Source organism: Lutra lutra, chromosome 6, assembly GCF_902655055.1.
Source record: "Lutra lutra chromosome 6, mLutLut1.2, whole genome shotgun sequence".
NCBI classification, from domain to species: domain Eukaryota; kingdom Metazoa; phylum Chordata; class Mammalia; order Carnivora; family Mustelidae; genus Lutra; species Lutra lutra.
The window spans coordinates 110,475,098-110,492,951 of NC_062283.1; the positions used below are offsets into that span (position 1 = coordinate 110,475,098).

Genomic DNA, 17,854 nt, shown 5'->3' on the forward strand with positions numbered 1-17,854 from the left:
AATAATAATAGTGCAATCAAGTAACAATATCAATGACAGACAACACAACAAAACCACTTCATTTTATTCTGGATAAATTCACATCCATTAGAGTATTAAATCCAAAAATAATATATCTGTGATTTTTAAAAAAAACATGAGAAAGTAAAGGGTCGCTGGTTGGGTCCAGTTGGTTGAGCGTCTGACTCTTGGTTTCCATTCGGTCATGACCTTAGGGTTGTGGGATCCCATGCTGGGTGTAGAGCCTGCTCAAGAGTCTCTCTCTCTCTCAAAAACAAACAAAAAAAACCCCCTAAAATCTAGGCTCCCAATCAAGTAATAATAACATTTTTATTTGATTTTTTACATTTCTCACACCAATGTAATGGCACAGTACACATTTTATTATCTAGATAGAGATGTACTAGTAAATTGTGGGCAAACTATGATATATTGTAGAATACATTCTGAATTTCTGATTATAAAAAGTTCAACAAATACAGAAATTTACAAAGTAGTTCATGTTCAATGGTGGAAGTGTCAAGTAATTATCAAGCTAGGTATGTTCTCTTTCTAGATCCTACCCTGCTCCAGGTCAGTGTACTTGTTTGGACCTGCTTCTGTGTCTCTAGAGTAACCCTTTCAGGTGCCTCCTAGTTCAGGCTTAAGTGGAATATCTCCTGGTAATATTTGTATCAACTTGGAGACCACAAATGATGGCTTTCTTCCCTCTCCCCTAGTCCACTTACAACCAGGGAGCCGTGACCTGCAGAGTCCTGGGCCCTGTGGTCATTTCCCCAGGCCAGGCCTTCTTACTGAGTGTCATTGTGTGTGCTTCTGTGTGCCCTCGGTTAGCTGCTGCCCCACACTCAACATACTCTTTCTCTGCAGAGATTAAGTAGGGCTGAGTGAGGGGAGCCTAGGCTGCCACTCTGGAAAGATTGCCAGTGCATCAACCTCAGCTTGGAGGCCATCACATTTTTCAGAAGTGTCACTTTTTATATCTTCCAGTTGAAGGATCTAAGCATTTAAAAGAATGCTGCTTGTTGAATTTCTTCAGACTAATCTGCAATTAACTATTCAAACACAATTCACATACCCACTAGAACCCTACAATAATGAGATCTCTGTCTAGTGTATACAACTGAGCACATATTGAAAAATTTTAAAAAAGGAATCCCAAATCCTATGAAGGTTGATGCCCTTTGTTTTCCAGTGTAGCTCAGATCTTGTTCAGAAAGGATGCCGGTTTTCCTTGTCTAACCCTCTTGTGTGTCAAAAAGTAGCTTGGTTTTATCTTGATGGGGTGAGCTTGTGGCCAAATCCGAATGGCGATTCTGGAGTAAGGGAGGAGTTCCTATCTCACCACATTCAACATATCTGAGGTTGTGGCACTCACATGCTGAGGACTGAAAGACTTTAGAGTATTTTTGGACACAGCACCTTAATAAGGCACTTGAGAACCAAAAAACTCAGTTCAATGAAATTCAACACAATGCACAGGCATGAGATAATAACCAAGAAGAGTATGAAGATGGTTTTCTCAGTGGGTTTGGAGATGAAGCAGTCCACAGTGTTGGGACAAGGCTTCAAGTCACACTTCATAAAGTAGGGAACACTAAAGCCATCATACAGTTTGTAAAATAAAACCAGGAAGCCAATCTCAAAACCAGTTTTAACGATGAGGCTGATAAAGTAAGTGTACCACAGGCCCCCATCCATCATACCTGGGCTGACATACAGTCTCTTTCTGTGCCTCTTCTCTCTACCCTCACGATAGGCTACATGTAGAACCACCAGAAGTGAAGGCGTGGAGACCATGATCAGTTGTAAGGCCCAAAGTCTGACCTGGGAGATGGGGAAGAAGTGATCAAAACACACATTTTCACAACCAGGCTGTTTCACATTGCACTCAAACTCTTTCTGCTCATCTTTCCACACATGCTCTGCCGCAACCACGTAGACCAGCAAACGGAAGATGAACACAACAGCCAGCCAAATCCGTCCAATGCCAGTTGAGTATTTGTTTACTCCAGTTAAGAGGTCTCTGAGGAACGTCCAACTCATGGACTTGGGTTCAAAAGAAGGTAAGATTCTGCAAAAGAAAACAATTTCATCATGATTCATTTATTTTATTTCATTGATCATTTCACTGTCTTACTTGATTATGGGATTGTGGAAAAGAAACTCAAATTTCAACTCTGGATGTTGAGGAAGGACTCACTTTCAAACATGGAGATAACACAATTAGTCTGTATATACAATTGATCTCATGCCCAGTTTAATTTGCAATATGGTTGGTGACCCCACACACACTATACCCATTTTCAAACAAATTCTTCAGTTTATTGCTTCTCTATAAGGATGGATGTGTTCTGTTACTAATCTAGAAAAAATTAGATATGAATCCCAAGGTAACCTTGGTACTTTGAGATAGCCCTCACATACCCACTTCTTGAAGTTGTAATCTCTACTCACTTTTTCTACTTTGTCAGTGCCCCTCCCCAATCCCTAAAGGTTAGACACTGCACTTACCTCCCTTTGTGTCCCATATCCTATATCAACAGCTGAGCTTGCCTACAGTGTGATAGTGAAAAATGATTCTCTCCAATAAGAATTTCTTCAAACTTATGTTTCCTCACCCTTCCAGACCCACTTACATCCCTGCCCAACTTAACTTGCTCCACCCAGTCTAGAGGGAGGGGTCCATCTCATCTTGCCTCAAAATGGTCATTCCAGCTCTATAGCCCATTCCCATGGATTCAACTATTGCTTTCAGACTCCTGACTCTCAAATCTTTGGCTCCTCCCCAGATTTCCAGACCTCACTGCCTCTTGGTTATCATTTAAATATGTCCCAGGCATCTCAAACTTGATATATCTACAGCTGAATTTATTATCTGTCCTGCCTTTGATTTTCTTGCTCAATGGTATCACCAATACCCAAGCGCCCAAGTTGGATTACCCACATACATCCTGGACTCCTCTCTCATGCCCCTTTTTAATTGCTCTCCAAATTCCGATTCCTCCTAAATATCTCTCAAATTTCCCTCCAGGTCACTGCTAAAATCTCTCTCACTTATACATCCTTCCCACACCTTTCCATTTCCAGTCTCATCATCTCTTCCGGTCTCCTCATACTATGTCCTTGATGATGCCTTAATTATCTTGCACCTCTCTCCATCTCTTTTGCTCTTTTCCATATAAAGCTGATAGGACAAAAAATCCAGTCAAGAAGAAACATGAATAGACATTTCTCCAAAGTAGACATACACATGAAAAAATGGTCAACATCACTTGGCATCAAATCAAACCACAGTGAGATACCACCTCACACAGGTCAGCATGGCTAAAATTAATAAGTCAGGAAACAACAGATTTTAACAAGGATGCGGAGAAAGGGGAGCCCTCTTACACTGTAGATGGGAATGCAAACTAGTGCAGCCCCTCTGGAAAACAATATGGAGGTTCCTCAAAAAGTTAAAAATAGAACTACCCTATGACCCAGCAATTGCACTACTAGGTATTTACCCAATGGATACAAAAATAGTGATTTGAAGGGGTACATGCACCCCAATGTTTATAGAAGCAATGTCCACAATATCTAAACTATGGAAAGAACCCAGATGTTCATAGACGGATGAATGGATAAAGAATATGTGAGATATATATATGTATATGTATATATGTGTGTGTATATAAAATGTGTGTGTGTGTGTGTGTGTGTACACACACACACAATGGAATATTACTCAGACATCAGAAAGAATGAAATCAAGCCATTTGAAACAATGTGGATGGAACTAGTGGGTATTATGCTAAGTGAAATAAGTTAAAGACAAATACCATATGATTTCATTCATGTGGAATTTAAGAAACAAAATAGAGGAACATAGGGAAGGGAAGGAAAAATAAAACAAGATAAAAACAGAGAGGGAGGAAAACCATAAGAAGCTCTTAACTATAGGAAACAAACTGAGGGTTGCTGGAGGAGAGATGTTTGGAGGTTGGGGTAACTGGGTGATGGACATTAAGGAGGGCACTTGATGTAATGAGCACTGAGTGTTATAGGCAACTGATGAATCACTAAATCCTATGCCTGAAACTAATAATATATGTATGTTAATAATTGAATTTCTATTTTAAAAAGTTTTAAGAAGTTGATAGGATGCTAGGGAGCCTTCTTTTTCATATCAGTAATGTCTTTTCTGGCTTCTTTCTGTCTTATAATTGAATGCTGTGGTGTGGCCCTGATTTTTTTTTTGTTGGGCCCATTATATGCTCAGCATTCTCTGTTCAGTGCTTTTAAGTTGGTTTCTCACAACTACTCTGGAAAGTGGGAGTTCTGTTTGCTTTTGGTTTGGTTTGTTTGCTTATGGTGGTGGATGTTTTGTTCTTTCAGATTGAGAAAGCAGATTCTAAAAATGAAGCCACTTCCCATGTTTTCAAAGTAAGATGCAGAGCAGGGTTCAAATCCAATTTCCATCACTCTAAAACAGAGCTTCTCAACAGCAGCACCATTAACTTGGGGCGGATAATTCTTTGTTGGAGCGACTGTCTTGTGCATTGTAGGTTGTTCGCAGTCCCCCTGGCCTCTACCAGTTAAATGCCAGTAGTACCACCTCCTGCCCCCAGTTCAGACAATCAAAATGTAGTCCGGACATTTCCAAATGTGCCCTGTAGAGATGAGGCAAAATCTCTCTGAGTAAAAATCACTTCTCTTAACTCTCTCATCTGAAGATGTGGGCCAGAACTCCAGGTCTGCCACTCATATACTTTGTGATTTCTCAGGTGAAAATCCTTGCCATTTCAGATCTGTTTTCTATTACAAAATTAATTAGTTTTTGCTTTCGCTATAGCTCAGCTGAAAGAGTATCATGGAAATGATGGTGTGACGGGAATGAGGATGTTAAGAAAATTGGGATACTGTTATAGCAGCACACCTGTTGGAGCATGTCACATTACCTCTTATAGAGAGAACAATATGTAGTAAGCCCACACACTAGAGCCCTGAGGAAATGTATGAAGGTTAAGAGACGTTTTCAGAGGAAAACAAAGACACATGTACACAGTGCTCTATTCAGCAAGGAATAAATACTTCAATGTCCTTGGGTTTTTCAGAATACAAACAAAATTGTATTAAATAAAAGGATTCTCAAATCCACCTGAAAGGTTAATGTCTCCATGAATTATAAAACAAAGTTCCCAAGGATTAAAAAGGGAAAACAAAGGGTATTATGTTTTCCTGTAACATGTGTCATTGAGCATTTGTCCATATTATTCAAAAGGGTATTTATGTAATGTTAAAAAGCGTTTGAAAGCCACTCTGCTGGGCATTTTAGAGAAGGGAGGAAGGCAAGAGTAGATTCAGACTTTTTGCTAAAAGGAGGAGCAATAAAAAAGCAACTGGTGTTGAGTAGAATTGGAAGACTGATACCATCAAATGTGACAGGATTATGAATTTCATTTGACTGATAAATGTCTATCCTATTTTGAAGTTCTCTGCTAATGGAAAGACCATGACTTTTCTCAGGAGAGAGAGGTTGTTCTAATGTTAGTTCATTTTAACAAAGGTGGTTTAGCACAGTGGATAAGAGCCTGGGCACAGTGTTGGACTCCTCGGGTTCAAGTCCAAGTTTAGCTCTGATGATAATAGTACCAGCCATGTTAGGCTCAAACAGAGTCTGACACATGGTAAGTGATCCATAAGCATTATTATCATCATCATCATCATCATCATCATCATCATCATCATTATTTTGCCATTAAAGCCTTTCTTTGATGTCAAATTGGGAGTCTTTCCAATTGTAAGGAATATATATATTTTTCCCTAGCTTTTTTCCTATGAAGGTGGGTAAGTTAGGATCTTCATATAATGCCCTTTAAGTATTTGAAAGCAGTCATTATTAGTTTGAAATCATTAGCTCATCATTCTTATCTCTCTCTTAAAAAAAAAAAAAGATTTTATTTATTTATTTGACCACAAGATAAAAAGAGAGCACAAGTAGGCAAAGAGGCAGGCAGAGGGAGAGGGAGAAGCAGCCTCTCCACTAAGCAGGGAGTTCAACATGGTGCTTGATCCCGGACCCTGGGATTATGACCTGAGCCAAAGGCAACCACATAACAGACTTAGCCACCCAGGCACCCCAACATCATTAAATAATAATTCAGATTATCTCTTTATCTTTAATAAAACTCTTTAATTTATCTCTTTTCTTAAACCACTAAGGATAACTACCAATTTTTGAAGAGTTTCTACTTGCCAATTCCTAATGTACTAGTTCTCCTGTGACTTTCTCTTTTCTCTTAAGAACTAGCAGTTAACTGCACAAGAATTTAGTTTGGAAAATTCAATTAATCAATATTTTCAGAAAGTAACATATTCAGTATTAGTAATATCAGGAATAATATTGGGAAATTGCAAATATTCCCCAAACATCTTATCTGAATTAAAAGTGGAGGTGAGAAGAAAGTGCTGGGTCAATCAGATTTCCATATGAACAAAAATGAAGTTGGATCTCTACTTTATACCCATTTAAAAACTTATCTTAAAAGGGATCAAAGACCTAAATATGAGAGTCTAAACCATAAAATTCTTAGAAGAACACAAAGGGGTAAATCTTTATGATCTTGAGTTTGGTATAGATTCTTGGATATGACACTGAAAGCATGAGCAACAACAAAAGAAAAAAATAAATTGTATTTCATAAAATTAAAAACCATTGTTCATCAAAGGACATTATTACAAAAACAAAAAGACAACTCACAAAGTGAGAAAAATACTTGTATGTAATGTATCTGGTAAGGTTTTAATATCCAGAATATGTAAAGAGCTACTAAAACTAACACAAAAATAATTCAAAATGGTCAAAATGTTTGAATAGACATAACTCCAAAGAAGACATACAAATAGCCAGTCAATACATGAAAAGATATTTAACATCATTAGTCATTAGGAAAATGCAAATCAAAGCTACAATGAGATATTGCTTCACATTTACTAGGATGAGGACAGTTTTTAAAATATAAAATAAAGGGGCAGCTGAGTAGCTCAGTAGGTAAGGATCCAATTTGATTTTGGCTCGGGTCAAGATCTCAGCGTTGTGAGATTGAGCCCCACATTGGGCTCTGCTCTGGGCATGGAGCCTGTTTGAGATTCTTCCTCTCCCTCTGCCCCTCCCCACCCACTCTTTCTGGCTCACTCTCATTCTCTCTCTCACTCCAATTCTTTCTCTCTCTCCCTTAAAAAAGAATTGTGACAAGTATATGCTCTGGGTGCTGAGATACAAGAGTGAGCTAGATAGAGAAGGGCCTTGCTCTCATAGAGCTTATATTCTAGAGAAGGAGAGAGAGAATAAGTAAGAAATAAATGCAGAATATCAGATAACGATGAAGACTGTGAAGAAGCACAAGTAGAATGATGGGGCACAAGTAGAATAATTTTGATGGGGCCAGGAGAGTCCCTTTGGACTGGGAGGCCATGGGAGAGTTCTCTAATGAGGTACCCTTCAGATGGAACCCCAAGTGGTAAGAAGTCAACTATGTGAAGCTCTGAGGAAGAACATCCGAGAAAAATGGAATGGCTGGACAAAATGAACTTATGTGTTTGAGGAACAGAAGGAAGGTCCACATGACTGGACCTTAGTGAGTAAAGAGTGGATGTCTGAGATGAGACTGGAAAAGGAGGTCCAGCCAGGTCACATAGAACCTTAGAGGTCACAGTGGGCTGTCCTGTGCTATGTCATTATAGACAAGAAGTTCACTATTTTGAGGGTTCATTCTCCCTGTCATAAAAAGGGGATACTAATATTTTTCAAGCTGACTTCATGAAGTTTGTTGGGAACATAAGATGTTTGGAATATAAGATGAAATATAAAAATTTCGTGAAGTATGCACACACACAGAAAAGAACAGAACAGAAAAGAAAAGAAAGGAAAAGAAAAAAAAGGAAACAGCAAAATTGAATGTTGACTCTCAGGTGAATTATTCAATCTCAAATTTCTTTGCTCTTTGCCATAGAATGAATCACTCATACAGTTGCCAAGGGCCTTAATTCTTCACACTGACCACACTAAGAATATTGATCTAAAGATGAGAGATTAATTTTCATATCACTTTGCTGTCATCTCTAATATCATATTAGTAGGAAATATCCATCCATTCCTATTCACTCAATAATTCAAATGTTAAGCTTATAGCAAGGGTTTTTTTCATTATGTCATTAATGTTGATACAACTATTTCATAATTCTATTAAAATTCCAGATGAAAGTGTCCTGGGAAGTGGAGACAGAGGGTATGTGGTTGCACATACACCCATGCTCTGTGGGGATGAGGAGTGGGAATGCTCTAAGAATAATGATTGACAAATTGTTTGGACCCTTCTCTTCACAGCAGAGAGCTGATCCTCAAAATGGAGATTTTGGATAAGAATTGTGTTAAATGTAAAATTTAAAATGACTATCCCCTGTGTGTTGCATATCCAGGAGTCATAACCAAATGAATATGCAGAAGAAATAAATTTGTACGTGTCAGAGTTTACTCTTAGAAGGAACTTGCTTTAGTATAGCTATGAGTAAATAGATATAAATGAATAAATTCATTTGAAGCACTTGGGATATGACCTGATGCTTAACAAATACCAATTTAAATATCATCATCATTATCAAACCAGTGCAAGTTGAAGGACCCCCAAAAGCTCAACAAAAAATCCTCTACCAGCTATACTGAAGTTCTACTAACTGATTTTGTTTAAAGATTTTATTTATTGATTTGGCAGAGAGAGAGAGAGAGCACAAGCCGGAGGAATGGTAGGCAGAGGGAGAGGGAGAAGCAGGCTCTATGGAACTCCATCCCAGGACCCTGGAATCATTGAGCTGAGCTGAAGGCAGACACTTAACCAACTGAGCCACCCTGGTGGCCTCTACTAACTGACTTTTTTTAAAAAAATGAAGACTACAATCACAGGCCTCCATAAAACATGACATCCTGGAGGGAAAGCATAATCAGACCAAATCAAGTAACTCAGAATTTGGAGACAAATACCTCCTTTGAGTGTGAAATAACTAAAAAGCCTCATTGGAAAAGATTAGTAATTCGTACAAGAAAACTATCTCAAAAAGACCATCTGTCCTATATTCCTGGGATAATCTGGAAAATACTAGAATGTTAGTAGATATAAGGGTGTAAAATTATGTAAGACCCTAAACGTCAAGGTGAGAATTGGAAACATTTTCCATCATAGCAACCAGAGTGTCCCTAAATAAAGTGATAGTAAACGAAGAAAACAAGCTAATCAACCATGTGGGCCTGCGACTGGTATAATGACGTAGCAGCAAAGATCAACAGGAGAATAGAGCTCTGCATGAATGCTAGGTGAATAGAAACTAGTAGACCTTCTCAGTGTCTGCCTACTTCTATGTACAGGGAAAATGTACAAATATAAAACACTCCATCACTCTTTCTGCAACCAAGGATTCTGGATTTTCTGGGATGACCCTACTGCAAATATGCTGATGTCAGAACTAATGAGAACATGTACAAGTTTTAGTTGAGAAAATTAGTTAGGAGCAAGGATAGTTAACATGTCAGACTTTTCTACATCCTAGATTAAATGTCCATTACAGTCATTTGATTCTCATTCCTCCAATTTACCAAGCAACCACTGAGTAATAACTTTCTTGCTGAGGAGATTCCCTAAACTGTGCAAGGATATTCTCCTGCTACTGTATACAAGAGTTCCAGTCTCTGGAGAGCCACCTTATAATCAGGCTCCTCTGGTTTGGTTAATGAGTCCCTTAGAGCTGACTCACCTTGGGGTGAATCGTACACCTGAGTTTTGTAAGCCTTTGGGACTGAGCATCTGTCCACCCGTCCTTCACTTATTGTAAAGTGAGCCTTTGCTATACCCAACACCCCCACACCGAAGCCAAACTTCCAGTGTGGTTCAGCTATCTGCAAGCAAGTGCCTTATCTGTGCTCTGAATGGGCACAAAAACACTGCCAGGAGCTAGAGTCCTGCTCTGAAAGTGCTATTTTGAAACTTGGGTTTGAGGGGCACTGGATTTCCAATATCCTTGCAGACTGCCAGGGACAAGCCCTAAAAAAGGTGTCAGCTTCCACACTCAGCTCCTTTCATGTCTCAGTAATAACAGTACCTGCCCCTTGGGTAGTGCTTGAGCATTTCCAAAGTGTGTCACAGCATCTCATGTATCCCCCACCTCCATCCTCTGAAGCAGCTAAGGTCTGTGTGTGGTGATAAAGAAAGAGAAACGTAGAGAAGAAAGGGGTTTGTGCAAGACTCCCCCAAATCATGGGGCACCTGGGTGGCTCAGTGGGTTAAAGCCACTTGATCTGCCTTCAGCTCAGGTCATGATCCCAGGGTCATGGTCTCAGGGTCCTGGGGTCAAGTCCCACATGGGGCTCTCTGCTCAGTGGGGAGCCTGCTTCCCCTGTCTCTCTCTGCCTGCCTCTCTGCCTACTTGTGATCTCTCTCTCTGTCAAATAAATAGACAAATCTTTTTAAAAAATTAAAAAAGAAAGAAAGAAAGAAAGAAAACCCAGGAACAGAACACAGATCCTGAATGACTGATCTCCAGCTCCCTGAAGCATGCTGGGTTTTCTGGTTCTTTAATAACTCTGTGCTACCCTGTACACAAATTATTTAACCTCTAAAGAATAGTTTGTTCTCAAGGGTCTCTTTCCACCACCTGCTGACACTGCAAATTCCATAAAACCCCTGTTTTAATACAAGGCATTTTCATTTTCAGCAATACCTGTCTGGAAAATCCCTAAAGCAAGGTGTTTCTCAGTCCCTGATCTATGACCCTGAGGGTTTGTCATTAGATTCTCAAGGGTTTGTGAGAAGTTTATGTGTGTGTATTTTGTCTTTATGGTCTTAAACAGACCAGTGCTGGATGACTAGCTCACACCTGAGGACTGCCATAGGCTTTCAGTACTCATACTTATCAGCATTTGGCAAACTACACAGCCTTCAGGCCAAATCCAATTGACCACCTGTTTTGTAAATAAAGTTTTATTAGGATGCAGCCATGCCCATTCATTTACTATTGTCTATAGTTGTTTTCATGCTAAAATTGCAGAGTTGACCTGTTGCAACAGAGATAGTAAAGTCCTCAAAGCCTAAACTATTAACTATCTGTCCTTTGCAGAGGCTATTTGCAGATCTTTGAAACTTCTATTGTTCTTGAAATCATATTGGAACCAAGTTGCAGAACTTTAATTATCTGGGCTTCCAAGAAACAACATATGATGGGCTCTGCTCAACAGAAAGCTACCTAAAGGGAACGCCTGGGTGGCTCAGGCTGTTAAGCATCTGCCTTGGACTCAGGTCATGATCCCAGGGTCCTGGTATTGAGCCCCATGTCCAGCTCCCTGCTCAGTAGGGAGCCTGTGTCTCCCTCTGCCTGGAGCTCCCCCCGCTTGTGTTCTCTCTCTCTATCTCTCTCTGTGACAAATAAATAAAAGCTTAAAAAAAAAAAAAAAGGAAAGAAAGCTATATGAAGGCTATTGACAGTGCAGCGTCAATGAATGAAGCCTGCTGGCAGTTTGAATGGAGACAAGTGGTGGGAGAAAAAGCCATAACCTGACCCGCAGTGGGACAGGTAGGACCAACTTCAAAGATTCTGGGCTTCTGGGTGCGCCTGGGTGGCTCAGTAGGTTAAAGCCTCTGCCTTCAGCTCAGGTCACAATTCCAGGGTCCTGGGATTGAGCCCCGCACAGGGCTCTCTGCTCAGTAGGGACTCTCTCTCTGCCTGACTCTCTGCCTACTTGTGATCTCTCTCTTTGTCAAATAAATAAAATTAAAAAAAAAAAAAAGAATCTGGGCTTCTGCTGTCAGTATCTTATTCTCTTAATGAGTAGTAATTTAATTTCAGCCAAACCATATCTTTTGTCCACTAAACTTTAATTTTTAATTTTATTGGTTTTATGATGTTTGATTTTTCTTTTGTAAATATAGATCATAAGAGCTATAAGTCTAATGATTAACCTGTGATTATAAAATTACTTAACATCTAATTTTAGGTTTCATACATATAAATAATGGTATACTAAAAAAAATAAATTGTCAACACTAAAGGTTCATGAACAATACTGAGTAGAACAGTACCCACACGGGCCAACACACACACACAGATATATGTGTGTATATATATATATATATATATATATATATATATATATATATCTGGTATTTTAATTTCCTGTAAGAATAAAGGCATTGCCATTTTTATTTTTTATTTTTAAAATAATTTCTAAAGATTTATTTATTTATTAGAGAGAGAGTGTGCGTGAGCCTGGCTTGGGGGTAGAAGGAGAAGGAGAGAGATTCCCAAGGGTACTCCCCACTGAGCACAGAGCCCAGATGCAGGGCTTGATCCCAGGACCCTGAGATCATGACCTGAGCAGAAATCAAGATTCGGACGCTTAACTGACTGAGCCACCCAGGGGTCCCAAGGCACTGTCATTTTTTAGAGGTTCCCCTCTTAGGAACGGAGCAAAGTTTGTCCTCAAGCCACACAGAAGGGGCCACGAGAGGTCCTGTGCTGTTACTCTATGCCCTCAAGTCCCACTCATTCACATTTTCTGTTCAAGCCAGGTGTTCCGACTTGGCCACAGCCACCAAAGCCCTCAGATCCATCACACATTCCACATGGGCAATTTTTCTTAGAGGTAGCTTATCCCAAAGGGGCATCTGTGATGCGGCACAAAACTGGATAGCAGGACATCTAGCTTGTAATAATTAGGATTACTTCTCTCAGCAAAACTTTTTGGAAAGAGGTAATGACTACCTGATTACAAGAAATGCCATCTTCCCATTAAATAAACCCTAGTGTAAGAGAAGTTTAACTTACCTCTTGACACAGATGTGGAGATTAAGAAGAGAGCCAGTCGGTTGCTCATTTGATTAAAAAAAATCATGAGCTGATTTTATTATTTCCCAGAGAGGAAACTAGTGCTTTAAGCTCAGGCAAATGGAGTCTAGCAGTTTCCAAGGTAGCATAAGCCAAACAGGTGTAACCCGATCATTTGTTTTGGCTCAAAACTTCGATGAGAACTCTTGGGTCTCTGCTGTTTACAATATATGCTAAAAGAGAATCGAAACTGGAAAAACTAACACAAGGCCATTCATATACACACAGTTCATTGAATATCTCTTTTTTTATAAAACCTTGTAATCATCTACACAAAGAAGCTGGAACAATGAGAGTGTTTCATCTCTTTAAACGATTTTCCAAGATTATTTATCAGAACATATCTACCAAAGACAATAGGCAAAAGAACAATTTAAGTCAATGTATCTTTGATGAACTTACTTTGACTTCATATCATATATGCTATTCTTAGAAATTCAGAAAGTGGGCTCCTGGGTGGCTCAGTGGGTTAAAGCCTCTGCCTTCCGCTCAGGTCAGGATCTCGGGGTCCTGGGATCTAGCCCTGCATCAGGCTCTCTGCTCAGCAGGGAGCCTGCTTCCTCCTCTCTCTCTGACTGCCTCTCTACCTACTTGTGATCTCTCTCTCTGTCAAATAAATAAATAAAATCTTAAAAAAAAAAAAGAAATTTAGAAAGTAAGAAGACATAGTAAAAATCACTCTCACAAAACCAGGAAGCATCAATAATAGACATTTTGTATGTACATAACAGATGTGAAAGGGAGGGAGAGAGGGAGAAGCAGGGAGGGGGAGAAGAGAGAGAGAGAAAGTACTTTATCTTTTTATTCTTAGGTATGAAATCAGCTAAAATTAAAGATATGTGGAAATAGAAATGAAATCATTTTCCTCTTAGAATAAGAATAGCTTACAAATAGAATTTCACAGTTGGAAATGAATTTGATGTCATGAAATTTAATGCCTTCATTTTAAAGATGAGAAAACAGAACCACAGAGAGCATCCTGCCTCAGGTCCCAGAGCCAGGATAGAGTTTTTGTACTGAAACTCTTTCTGCCTGGAGCAGTTGGATTGCGGTAGTTGGTTTTGAGGGCAACCTTCAGGCAGGCCATACGGAATCCTTGAGTATTAATGATTCAGAGGATCCCAGCCTTCCAATAATATTAGCACTAACCCAAACAAAGGTAAGATTTAACAGTTTACTAGACAAAGGTTCCTGTCCTCAAGGATTTTGCATCACCTTACACAGAAGCCAGAGGAGGGAGAAATTGCCAGGGGCAGGGGGCAATCAGAAAATGCTCTGTAGAAGAGGTAGGCATGGGTTGAATCTTTCTTTATGTAATGAGAGACAGGAACATGGGTGTGTTCTGGACAAAGTGTCTCTGTTGAGCCCTACACCTTCTCAGTCACACTCAAGGACTCTTGCTATGCTTTTGACAAAGATTGAATTCTTCCAACACCATTTTTCAGAAGAAAACAGGCATAATAAAAACTACAAAAAGAGTGCTGTATTATAGTAGAAAACAGCATCTACAAGTCAGAAAGCTAAGGGTGGGGAGAAATAAGAGAAAGGCAGAACTAGAAAAAGAATGGGATGGATTCTGTAAACCTCGTTATCCTCTCCTTCTTTAAGATTTGGATTTCGATAGGTCTGGCCCCTGTAAAATGTCAGCAAGAACAGAGTCTAGAGCAAAGGCTGGATATGCCAGAGCCTTCAAATTTCCAGTGTGTCCCTCTGGATGGACTGACTAAAGGTGGGGGCTCAGGAAGACTTATCTTGGTGATCACTCATTAAGAAAGGCCACAAAGTTGAGTCAAGTGCAGACAGCATGTGAGGAGAACATGACCAAGGTTCTGAGAGTTACAGTCACAGCTGGCTGCTGCAATGGCAAAATAAACACTACTATACACACAGATCACTGAGCTCTGAACTTAACCTTTATTGTGTCTCAGCATGTCTCTTCCAAGGAAGAGTGGGGGTCTTTTCTGCTCAGTTTAGACGCAGTTGGAGCCCCGTGTTTTGTTCTAGTCTGAGTAAGACCTTTGACAAACTCAAGCAGGTCTAGAAGTCTGACTGGGGTGGAGAGGGTGTCTCTAAACATGCATAAAAAGGTTTGGAGCAACTGGAGGTGCTTGGCCTGATAGGCAAGGTCCAAGGGAGTTACTTATCAGAATATGATGCTAATTCTGTCAGTTTCAATGTTTATATATTTTGCAATAATAGAGATCCCATAGACTCTGAGTTCAGACAAACCAGGGTTGGAATCTTAAACCTATTTCCCACTCACTTTGTGGCTCTGCCTAAGATGCTTGAGTTCCCTGAGCCTCCATTTCCTCACCTGCAAAATAGAAAGGCATTCCCTACTTCAACATTCTTACGATAGTTAAATGAAATAATAACTGCTTGATAAACGGTAGCCACATTATCCTTGTCTACTGAAAGGAGCACTGACCTTGGATTGTAAAATTTCCTGTAAAAAAAAAAAAGGGGGCACCAGAAATGAGAGACACACACATGGACTTGATAAACCACAAAAGTTACCTTTTGTGTTGGGGGGAACTTGCCTGCACATCTCAGAGCAATTGCCTTTGAGTACCATTTGTGATCATAAGAAACCTACGTGAAGGAAGAAGTTATTCTCAGTTATACCAGGAGCTTGTAGGAGATTTGTAGCATTTGGGACAACTCTAGGGACACACTAAATATTCCTTAAAAATGATTGATGTTTGTGATGTCCAGTGCTTTTGAGGTTTCATGTTCTATAAGAATGGTTTGAGGGGGGGCGCCTAGGTAGCTCAGTGGGTTAAAGCCTCTGCATTTGGCTCAGGTCATGATCCCAGGGTCCTGGGATCGAGCCCCGCATCCAGCTCTCTGCTCAGCAGGGAGCCTATTCCCTTCCTCTCTCTCTCTGCCTGCCTCTCTGCCTAATTGTGATCTCTGTCTGTCAAATAAATAAATAAAATCTTTAGAAAAAAAAAAAGAGTGGTTTGAGGGGCTCTCTGCCTTCCACTGCTGTGTCTTCTGGTGCCATAAATGATTCATTCCTCTTCTGACTGATGTAGGAAAGGATCAAAGGAAAATGTTTCATGGGTACAGAATACCTGAAGGATCCAGGAATGGTCCCATTTTAGCACCATTTCTATATCTAAAATGAGTTTTTAACATTTTTAGAGTGAAAATGTGAGCACTGTCTTCTTGACTTTAACCTCTCTTAAGTTAGCTCTTTCTGGACCCAGTGACATGATGAGCTTGCCCCGTATCACGGTTGGCTGCCAGCAGAACCATTGTCCTGGGCCCCATCCAGATACCATGTCTCTTTCTGGGTCATTGAAAAGGCTCACATTATCAAAACAAGTACTTAAAGTATCAAATATTTTCTACCCATTTTTCCATGTCCAAGAAATGCTTGCGATATTGTTGTGCCAAGAAAAAGAAACTCAAGTGTTATCTATCATGAGTGTAACCACGACTCTTTCAAAACTTGCAGGGCACAAAGTTGATAAATGCATGGGCCTCTGGCTCTAGTTAATTCTTCTTGCTGTTAAGTCAAGAGATAAAAGGCCAGATTTTACTTATGAGCATTTTGTGCACCTTTACTTAAGAAAACCAGTGCACAATATTGGAAAATATTTAGATTCAACTAATTTGTTCACAATATATATAACAGTTATTACACCAATGTGACAGATAAGTCTAAATTTTTATCTCTCTTCCCTTACTATTTGAATCTGCTTTGAAAGAAATAGTATCAATGGTTTTTTGTGTGTATAGATGTTATTGCAGATATTGGAGATTAAACAACACATTTTATCTGTTTTCCACCAACTTTTGCCAAATAAACAGTTCTTTTTTTTTAATTAATTTTATTTTTTATAAACATATAATATATTTTTATCCCCAGGGGTACAGGTCTGTGAATCACCAGGTTTACACACTTCACAGCACTCACCATAGCACATACCCTCCCCAGTGTCCATAATCCCACCCCCCTCCCAACCCCCCCCTCCCCCCATCAACCCTCAGTTTGTTTTGTGAGATTAAGAGTCACTTATGGTTTGTCTCCCTCCCAATCCCATCTTGTTTCATTTACTCTTCTCCTACCCCCTTAACCCCCCATGTTGCATCTCATCTCCCTCATATCAGGGAGATCATATGATAGTTGTCTTTCTCCGATTGACTTATTTCGCTAAGCATGATACCCTCTAGTTCCATCCACATCGTCGCAAATGGCAAGATTTCATTTCTTTTGATGGCTGCATAGTATTCCATTGTGTATATATACCACATCTTCTTTATCCATTCGTCTGTTGATGGACATCTAGGTTCTTTCCATAGTTTGGCTATTGTAGACATTGCTGCTATAAACATTCGGGTGCACGTGCCCCTTCGGATCACTACGTTTGTATCTTTAGGGTAAATACCCAGCAGTGCAATTGCTGGGTCATAGGGTAGTTCTATTTTCAACATTTTGAGGAACCTCCATGCTGTTTTCCAGAGTGGTTGCACCAGCTTGCATTCCCACCAACAGTGAAGGAGGGTTCCCCTTTCTCCGCATCCTCGCCAGCATCTGTCATTTCCTGACTTGTTAATTATAGCCATTCGGACTGGTGTGAGGTGATATCTCATTGTGGTTTTGATTTGTATTTCCCTGATGCCAAGTGATGTGGAGCACTTTTTCATGTGTCTGTTGGCCATCTGGATGTCTTCTTTGCAGAAATGTCTGTTCATGTCCTCTGCCCATTTCTTGATTGGATTATTTGTTCTTTGGGTGTTGAGTTTGCTAAGTTCTTTATAGATTTTGGACACTAGCCCTTTATCTGATATGTCATTTGCAAATATCTTCTCCCATTCTGTCAGTTGTCTTTTGGTTTTGTTCACTGTTTCCTTTGCTGTGCAAAAGCTTTTGATCTTGATAAAATCCCAATAGTTCATTTTTGCCCTTGCTTCCCTTGCTTTTGGCGATGTT

At 39.8% G+C, this 17,854-nt stretch overlaps 1 protein-coding gene across 2 annotated transcripts; it reads right to left on the reverse strand.

The window, feature by feature from the left end:
• Positions 1 to 297: 297 nt before the first annotated feature.
• Positions 298 to 12,989, reverse strand: GJB7 (gap junction protein beta 7). Of its 2 annotated transcripts, none has more exons than XM_047734722.1 (2): positions 12,853 to 12,989; positions 298 to 2,074 (listed from the first exon to the last, which is right to left on the reverse strand). In XM_047734722.1, the coding sequence occupies exon 2, from the start codon at positions 2,044 to 2,046 to the stop codon at positions 1,399 to 1,401; it is 648 nt and encodes a 215-aa protein (XP_047590678.1). In that variant the 5' UTR covers positions 2,047 to 2,074; positions 12,853 to 12,989; the 3' UTR covers positions 298 to 1,398. The 2 variants fall into 2 exon arrangements, with proteins under 2 accessions (XP_047590678.1, XP_047590677.1); XM_047734721.1 differs by lacking the exon at positions 12,853 to 12,989 and adding an exon at positions 3,077 to 3,130.
• Positions 12,990 to 17,854: the final 4,865 nt, after the last annotated feature.